At 40.1% G+C, this 9599-nt stretch overlaps 1 protein-coding gene across 2 annotated transcripts; it reads right to left on the bottom strand.

The window, feature by feature from the left end:
- Positions 1-208: 208 nt before the first annotated feature.
- LOC120064148 (cobalamin trafficking protein CblD-like) lies at positions 209-9008 on the bottom strand. 2 transcript variants are annotated; one of them, XM_039014520.1, is made up of 8 exons: positions 8876-9008; positions 8524-8570; positions 8291-8441; positions 7892-8103; positions 5121-5229; positions 4655-4785; positions 1366-1452; positions 209-1158 (listed from the first exon to the last, which is right to left on the bottom strand). In XM_039014520.1, the coding sequence occupies exons 1-8, from the start codon at positions 8898-8900 to the stop codon at positions 958-960; spliced, it is 963 nt and encodes a 320-aa protein (XP_038870448.1). In that variant the 5' UTR covers positions 8901-9008; the 3' UTR covers positions 209-957. The 2 variants fall into 2 exon arrangements, with proteins under 2 accessions (XP_038870448.1, XP_038870449.1); XM_039014521.1 differs by having other exon boundaries at positions 8863-9008.
- Between the last annotated feature and the right edge of the window lie 591 nt (positions 9009-9599).

Here is a 9599-nt window from a genome sequence, read left to right on the forward strand (position 1 = left end):
ACAGCATGTGAAATTTATTGTCAATCAGTGTTGCTTCCTAAGTGGACAATTTGATTTCACAGAAGTGTAATTGACTTGGAGTTACATTGTGTTGTTTAAGTGTTCCCTTTATTTTTTTGAGCAGTGTATATATCAATGTATTAGTACTATGAAGGTTAGTTAATCAACAATAACCTCTTTCCCTTCATCCTGAAAGAACTGACCACAGTGACAAGATTATTTGGTTTATTGCATTTCACATGTGGACTTCTGGATTAAAGCAGCCACAAGAATCACAGACCCATTTCTAAAACAGTTCATTTTGTAGAGAGAGACAATACCTGTCTCTTTTAGACCCAAGTGCATTGATTACTGTCACGAGCACAATATTCAAGGATTTGAGGGTGAACTGGATCTCAGGACCTGTGAACAAGACATGAGGTCTCTATTCTAAAGGTAACAGGATCAAATAAGAGCTCTTGAGATTCATCTCATGTAAACCCTTATCTTCTGATAAAAATGGCGGGTGATCAACCCAAGTCATGTGTAGCGGCAGGTCCCCCATGTTGTCTTTATATCTAACTACATGACTTATTCTACTGTGAAACTCAACTAACTGGACAGAGTCAATCCACCTTTAACCAATTTCTATTTCACATTCAATATAACCTTTATTTCTACAGTTAAGTCTCTGAGATAAAAATCTATTTTGCAAGAGAGACCCTTTTCAAAATCAGGCCTTCAACCACAATACACTGAAGGGGAAAAAAACACTGTCTGGCACATAGACACTAAAAAATACATATACTCTAATGGTAAAGCCCTCAGGGACCATGGGTATTTCACCATAGTACTATTTTGAGGGTTTCTATAGAAATGTGAACAACAAACAGCTCTCCAAACAGTAGTTGAGGCCTGTGTAGAGCCATGACACATAAAGGTATAATAGCAACCACATACCAGACACTCTCCCATCATTCAGGTTAAGTTCCCTTGCAGCTTCTTCATGATATGGCTATCGGGAGGTGCGTTGGTGAAAACTGTCCCCACAAAAACATGTGTTCCCCACAAGGTGTGGCGGATGACTTTGCAGCAGCCCAGGTCCTCGATGCTGAAGCCCAGGTTACAGTACCGCTCGTCGGTCTCAAACAGTGTGTTGTTGGTGTACGACCCAAAGAACTGGAAGAGAGACAGAAGACATTAAGGGAAAAGATCTGAATACTGCTTGTTTATGTTTGAAAGACTTTAGTTTAACAATTATAATCAATTTCAATTGGCAAGAAGACCACACAATTGCCATAACTGTGTCACAACTGTATGTACTGTTATGAGACAGCTATTTCTGTAGCATAGTGCTAATCCTTGAGCAGCTATGAGTTGTCTTACCGCCATGCCTGACGATGGGTCGATGAAGTCAGCCCAGAAGCCTTCTGTCCTCAGGGCATAACAGATGTCTTTGGCACCAGCAACAAACTGCAACAAGAGAACACTGCAAAACTTATCTTAAGACAATTGATTTTATTTTCATGTTTGTTACAAACGTGTGAGAAAGTGTCAAACATTCTGAATGTACACTACCGTTCAAAAGTTTGGGGTCACTTAGAAATGTCCTTGTTTTTGAAAGAAAAACAATTTTTTTCTCCATTAAAATAACATCATATTGATATCAAACAGCTGAAAACTGTTGTTCTGATTAAAGAAACAATAAAACTGGCCTTCTTTAGACTAGTTGAGTATCTGGAGCATCAGCATTTGTGGGTTCGATTACAGGCACAAAATGGCCAGAAACAAATAACTTTCTTCTGAAACTCGTCAGTCTATTCTATTTCTGAGAAATGAAGGCTATTCCATGCGAGAAATTGCCAAGAAACTGAAGATCTCGTACAATGCTGTGTACTACTCCCTTCACAGAACAGTGTAAACTGGCTCTAATAGAAAGTGGAGTGGGAGGCCCCGGTGCACAACTGAGCAAGAGGACAAGTACATTAGATTGTCTAGTTTGAGAAACAGACGCCTCATAAGTCCTCAACTGGCAGCTTCATTAAACAGTAACCTCAAAACACCAGTCTCAACATCAACAGTGAAGAGGCGACTCCAGGATGCTTTCTTTCAAAAACAAGGCCATTTCTAAGTGACCCAAAACTTTTGAAAGGTAGTCTATGTTGTTAACTACAAATGTGTGAGGTACCTGCATGGCCAGCTATAAGTATTTATTTCTTACAGATACCAAGGTAGAGACCATCTCTTCAAACAGATTGCTTTGGGTAATCGTATCACATATCAGATACACGCATCCGGTCGCGACCGGGAGGCCCATGTGGTGGCGCACAATTGGCCCAGCATCGTCCGGGTTAGGGAGGGTTTGGCCGGCAGGGATATCCTTGTCTCGTCGCGCACTAGCAACTCCTGTGGCGGGCCGGGCGCAGTGCACGCTGACCAGGTCGCCGGGTGTACGGTGTTTCCTCCAACACATTGGTGCGGCTGGCTTCCGGGTTGGAAGCAGTGTCAAGAAGCAGTGCAGCTTGGTTGGGTTGGGTCCTACACTCTACCCTCTCACACACACTCAGACTACTGCTGGGATCAGAAATAAGTAATGCACAATCCCATTATCATAAACAAGAGTATTACCAGTGCAGTCTTAGTCGGGGGGAGACAATTAAAGTTGACAACTTTTGGCTATTTGACCAAGGAGAGTGATGAAGTGCTACATCAGATGACCTGGCCTCCACAATCACCCAACCTCAACCCAATTGAGATGGTTTGGGATGAGTTGGACCACAGAGTGAAGGAAAAGCAGCCAACAAGTGCTCAGCATATGTGGGAACCCCTGGAAAAGCATTCCAGGTGAAGCGGGTTAAGAGAATGCCAAGAGTATGCAAAGCTGTCATCAAGGCAAAGGGTGGCTACTTTGAAGAATCTAAAATATATTTTGATTTGTTTAACACTTTTTTGGTTACTACATGATTCCATATCTGTAATTTCATAGTTTTGATGTCTTGACTATTATTCTACAATGTAGAAAATAGTACAAATAAATAAAAACCCTTGAATGAGTATGTGTGTCTAAACTTTTGACTGGTACTGTACATATCAGTGGAGGAAGTGGAGGACCATCCTCCCCAGTGAAATGTCATAAAAATAGTGAAACTTTTTTTTAAAGTTATCCTTTTTAGATCAAACTATACTAAATATATTCATATGTCACCAAATAATTGATTAAAATACCCTGTTTAGCAACGAAGGTCTACAGTAACTTCAACAGCACTGTCTGGGCTAGCACCATGGTGTAACCGAAGGACAGCTAGCTTCTGTCCTCCTCTGGCGACATTGACTTAATATAAAACCTAAGAGGGTGGTAGGCCTCACCCCCTTCCATAGACATACATGTTATGACCACTTCTGGAGTACGACCTCCAACCAATCAAAGGTTTTGCAGAATGAACTGAAATGTAGTCCATCCAATCATAGAATGAACCTAGTGTGTTGTATTGGGATTGTCCCACAGAGCATTATGGGGGTTCTATGTGTTGCTTGGTGACATTGTTGGATAGAGATTAAGAGTGAACAGTTAAAGTTTAGAATTGTTGGGATATTATACAATTCAAATGAGTTTTTTCAAATTACAGGAGACGGAGGAGGTATATATACAATGTTTTTGGTTATATTCGCGCACGCACGCACACGTTAAGTATTCAGACCCCTTGACTTTTTCCAAATTTTGTTACGTTACAGCGTTATTCTAAAATGGATTCAGTTGTTTTCCCCCTCATTAATCTACACACAATACTCCATAATGACAAGGCAAAAACAGGTAAAAAAAACAACAGAAATATAACATTTACATAACTATTCAGACCCTTTACTCTGTACTTTGTTAAAGTACCTTTGGCAGCGATTACAGCATTGAGTCTTCTTGCTGCAGAGATGGTTGACCTTCTGGAAGGTTCTCCCATCTCCACAGAGGAACTCTGGAGCTCTGTCAGAGTGACCATCGGGTTCTTGGTCACCTCCTTGACCAAGGCCCTTCTCCCTCGATTGATCAGTTTGGCCGGGCAGCCAGCTCTAGGAAGAGTCTTGGTGGTTCCAAACGTCTTCCATTTAAGAAGGATAGAGGCCACTGTGTTCTTGGGGACCTTCAATGCTGCAGACATTTTTTTGGTACCCTTCCCCAGATCTGTGCCTCGACACAATCCTGTCTCGGAGCTCTACGGACAATTCCTTCGACCTCATGGCTTGGTTTTTTCTCGGACATGCACTGTCAACTGTGGGACCTTATATCGACAGGTGTGTGCCTTTCCAAATTATGTCCAATCAATTGAATTTACCACAGGTGGACTCCAATCAAGTTGTAGATCAAGGATGATTAATGGAAACAGGATGCAGCTCAATTTTGAGTCTCATAGCAAAGAGTCTGAATACTTATGTAAATAAGGTATTTCTGTTTTCGCTTTGTCATTATGTGGTATTGTGTGTAGATTGATGAGAAAACATTTATCTTATCCATTTTAGAACAAGGCTGTAACCTAATAAAATGTGGAAAAAAGGGAAGGGGTCTGAATACTTTCCAAATGCACAGGGACTATAATAAATAAATAAATAAATAAATAAATAAATAAATAAATAAATATATAGCTCTGGGTACAACTACCCAGTGTGGATTGAGACCCAAACTCACTTCATCTAGCATCAACTCCCTCTCTTTGTCCACTGCCTCACACCACGCTGTCATGTCATTCTGCGTCTTCTGGGTCACTGTGACAACCGTCATGATGTTGTTAGGGGCCTCAGGGAACATTGACGCAAACTCTGTAAACACATGGGGAGAACAAGCATGATCAAAACTTCCTTCAGAACAAGCGTGATCGACATTCCTTCAGTGTTCGAGCCCCCTCTACTGGACACATGTAGAATATCAATTTCACAACAACATGTAGAAGTAACCGCTTTCACCTCTTTTCCCTACCCATTCCCCATTTAAAGATTAAATACAGTTTACACAAACTAGAGACGGTATAACAACAAGTTGGAAAATATGTGCCAGAAAATGTGTGTAGCATCTTCGGAGTGTGTGCTTCTACAAGACTGATCAAATAGTAGGCCTATATCTGATTGGTCTAAGGAAAACAGAACCATAAATGTACCTTTCTTCAGCAGCTCAGGGCAGGGCTGTATGGCACACTCCACATTGGAGTTCTCAAAGTACTGTTCTGTTCTGTTGACCTTTTGTTCTGGGGGAGTGGCCTCTTTCCCCTAAGAACAAAACAAAACAATCAGGGGATGTTGCTCAGAAAATCAAAACATCCCTGAAAAATGTTACTGGATAATATACACATGCTTCATTATCTCTCTTATCAATGCGAACAAAATAGGTATACAATGACTTTACATGCACAGAGTTGAAGGAAACATATTCATTTAAAATGGGCAGTGCAGTTAAAAATTTGATTTTTCCCTTTTATGATATTTCCACACTATGGAGGTCAAAATAACACTCTGAAATTGTGAAAATTACGATAATGTCCTTTTAGTGTAAGAGCCGTTTGAAAAGAAATGGCTGGAATTTCAGCCTGTTCAGTAGATGGGAGGGAGTTTGTTTCCCAGATCATGACATCAATCTGATCTGATTATAATAGACCAATGACTGTTCATCTGGGTAAGGGGTGGGCTCTAGACAATCCTATCAGATAATCAGAGCTGTCTCAGTAAATATCTTCAAATGTATTACCTAACGCCCACTAGGGCTGGGCGATATGGCCTTAAACTAATATCTAAATTATTTTCTAACTTGGGGGAGATTCACAATATCTAGATAAATAAAAAAAATCTCTCTAAATAAGCTTTGTTGTAGAATTAAAGGTCAAATACACTGCATAATTAGTTGTACCAGCTTTTGTGTTGTTACAATAATCACTGATCTGGCTTTCAGGTCCATCTATAAAAAGCCTCTTTTGTTATTTATTTTTTACCAGAACCATGCACAATGCACATTCACTAAAAATGTAGCAGGCATTATAGAAAATTAACATTGGTCTCACAAACAATCTCTCAAGCACAAGCCCACGTGCTAGTGAGTAGCCAGCTAATATTTAGTCAACTTAGACGTAGGTATAATTTCACAAGCTCTGAATTCAGCTAACGATTGTTAATGAACACAGCCTTCTGTCTGTCTCCCAGCTGTTTGAACAGCATGCTAGCCTGTCCACTTTGCTCAGATTTTGGAATCAAGTGGCCTACCTTGTTTCTCAGAATGAGTTGCCAACTCCTTACATAATTGGTTTATGCTTATTGCACTTTTATATAAAACACAGACTAAATAGCTAGTAGAGAAATCTTTGACTAAAATGCTGCTAGCGATACGTGGTATCGTAATGGATACGTGGTATCGTAATGGATACATGGTATCGTAATGGTATCGTAATGGATACGTGGTATCGTAATGGTATCGTAATGGATACGTGGTATCGTAATGGATACGTGGTATCGTAATGGATACGTGGTATCGTAATGGATACGTGGTATCGTAATGGTATCGTAATGGATACGTGGTATCGTAATGGTATCGTAATGGATACGTGGTATCGTAATGGTATCGTAATGGATACGTGGTATCGTAATGGTATCGTAATGGATACGTGGTATCGTAATGGTATCGTAATGGATACGTGGTATCGTAATGGATATGTGGTATCGTAATGGATACGTGGTATGGTAATGGTATCGTAATGGATACGTGGTATCGTAATGGTATCGTAATGGATACGTGGTATCGTAATGGTATCGTAATGGATACGTGGTATCGTAATGGTATCGTAATGGATACGTGGTATCGTAATGCACACAACAAACTGAGCATTCCTTTTTTCCAGAATGAATGTTAATTGGTACATCTGTTTTAAATTTGAGGAGTTGAAACCTCTATTACAGGTTCCTCTATATCTCCTCTATTACACTAAACTAATGTATGTGTGTTTCGGTGTCTATATGACAGATTCTGTTGGACCAAACCTCAAATGCAAATAGCGAGGATGAAGTGACCGCTCATCTTTGTTGTTGTGAGTGGTAAGGGGAGGGGCATGGGAGAAAGAGGCGAGAAGTTTCACTTGCGCTTATTTTGAACCTAAGCTTGGTCGTCTGCCTTCCCGCCTCTGGGACAATGACTCCCATTGTGAGGGCGGAGACATGAGCATCTAGTTTATTATATAGAAATCTCTGGTGTAAATGGGAAGGTGCACACAGCACAGAAGGAGTGAACTAGACTAGACAAAAAAAACAATACGAGAACAAGCAGACATCAAAGTTCATAAAAACGAAAAATACAAAAACACTTTATTCTGCGATACAGGCGTATGGAATATTGCGCAAAAACATAGGTTGGAATTAATTCGATATTACACCCAGTCCTAACGCCCACACGATCAGGCTGAGCATTTCAAGGGACAAAATAGGTTGAGGGAAATTAATTATAAAATATTTTATTTTCATTAAATAAACACACAGTAATTTATTATACATAAAAAAAAACATTTAAAAAACGGGCATAGGCATTTTTATTTATTTTTTTAATCGCTGGAGATCACCATTAGGCCTACTTCCACACACCAGAACAAACTAGGGCCAGGACAATACCAGTATTGGATACATGTTCATGTTTGGGCAAGGAAACAAAACACGAAGTGGATTTAAATTCTTCAGAATAACAGCCCTGATGTTGGAAACAAACATCATTATGTTGTCATCCAGAGTCTAATTTACTTATTTTCCAAACTATAGCACACAATAGTTTACATACAGCAGGTTTTTAATAGGAACAAAGATTTTTGTCTGCTTCTTGTTTTCATTTTTGCCATGGAAAATGGCATCGTCAAAGCCCTAGACGAAATGTGTGTCAATTGTCATTCCAAACCTTACTTACTTGGAACTCTCCGACAACATGAGCCAGGAGGAACTCATACCTCTCGCTGCTGGACAGCACATCGGGGACTGTCTGGTGGACTGGTCCTTTAATCTTCTGTTCTGCTGTGCCCTCCAGGTGGCTGTCGAAGCCTGCGTTACCTGGCAGCTGGAAGCGCTGGTCTTGAGGCCCGAACGGACCCATGTTCTCATCAGGCCACACTGTCCTGTGACCTGATGTAAACAAATACCAACGAGACATAATTTAACACTTTCTAAAACACTGGGAACTGAAAATACATGTTTTTCAAGAAGTTGACCCAAATATTGAACTGATTAACTTTCCTTCTGAATAACAGACAGTTGGTTTATGATGTTTACGTTCATGCAAGCATCATTGTGATTAGAGGTCTGTGCTTACCAAGGTCAGGGGGTGTGATGGCTAATCGAGGCTCATCAGAGCCAGAGGATCCAGCACCAGAGAATGTTCTCTGGTTGGGTCCAGCGATCCGCCGGACAAGTACGTGAAGCCCTGGCAGGTATGTCACCAGCCTGGCTCTACTACAGAGCACCTGGAGAACAGAGAATGGACGTCCCCATCAAGTCACACACACGACAAAAAAACATGTTAAGTGTGTGTGTGTGTTGACTTACACTGGCCATCCTGTTGGGCCTCTCTCTTCTGTGGTCCACTTGTAAAACTGCAAAAGAAAAAGGAATATATTAACTAAACGCATAGCTTGCTAATTATTTGAACACACAATTATGAATATCTTATAAATTAGCTCGTATGTCTGTCATTTGTTATGCTCATTTATGATGTCAAACTAGATAGCTGTCTGCCTCATTACATAACGGGCTATAGAACGGAACGTTTACTTTGTTAACTAAAAAAGTGAGAGGTACTGCAACTACTGCTAACTTAGCTAGCTTCTAGGTGGAGGAATTTTCTTAGTTGATCAACTCTGACAATCGTAACTTCAGAAGTTTTACCTTAAATATATACCTTGAAGAATATCCCCTTCTTGCATGCATAAATCAATCAAATACGTTGGTAAACTCAATAGTTTTAATCTTAAAGCTGGCCTGCAATATGCCTGCGTCACATCGCTTTTGATGTGCACATGTGTCGTTACCAACAAGAGACAAAAACAGTCTGACGTAACACGGTTCTTCTTCTTCGATTCAGTTTAACGGCGGTTGGCATCCAATAAATGTTGCATTACCGCCACCTGCTAGACTGGAGTATAATTCCCTTATACTTTGCTTAAAAAAATATATATTAAAAAAATTAATATATAAAGTAACATACTATCAAACACTTAATTCACAAAAAAACATAAACACAACCCTACTCCATTATTGAATCTATTAAGTCCTACTTCAGGCCAACAACCTGAAAGGATGGGACACCACCACTTAACACACCCTGCAACTCTCCCACGTCAAGTCTCACACACCCAAACACCTCTCTGCAGCTGCCACCCCAACCTCTTTTCTGCGACTTACATTCCATCTCTGCAGTACAGTTGATATTCATTGCTATAATTGCCAAAAATCACATTTTACTGAAACATGCAGTTCCAGTAAAAAGTTTGGACACACCTACTCATTCCAGGGTTTTTCTTTATTTGGACTATTTACATTGTAGAATAACAGTGAAGACATTAACACGATGAAATAACACATATGGAATCATGTACTAACCAAAAAAAGGTGTTAAACAAATT

The sequence above is a fragment of the Salvelinus namaycush genome, chromosome 19, assembly GCF_016432855.1.
Source record: "Salvelinus namaycush isolate Seneca chromosome 19, SaNama_1.0, whole genome shotgun sequence".
Classification (NCBI taxonomy): Eukaryota; Metazoa; Chordata; class Actinopteri; order Salmoniformes; family Salmonidae; genus Salvelinus; species Salvelinus namaycush.

Excerpts from the sequence above, each read along its gene's own strand:
- LOC120064148 (XM_039014520.1), bottom strand. The coding sequence starts at position 8,900 with ATGCAAGAAGGGGATATTCTTCAAG. Across the intron at positions 5,230-7,891 it reads ATGTTGTCGGAGAGTTCCAA|GGGAAAGAGGCCACTCCCCC; the intron begins GTAAGTAAGGTT and ends TTTTGTTCTTAG. Across the intron at positions 1,159-1,365 it reads ACCCATCGTCAGGCATGGCG|TTCTTTGGGTCGTACACCAA; the intron begins GTAAGACAACTC and ends TCTCTCTTCCAG.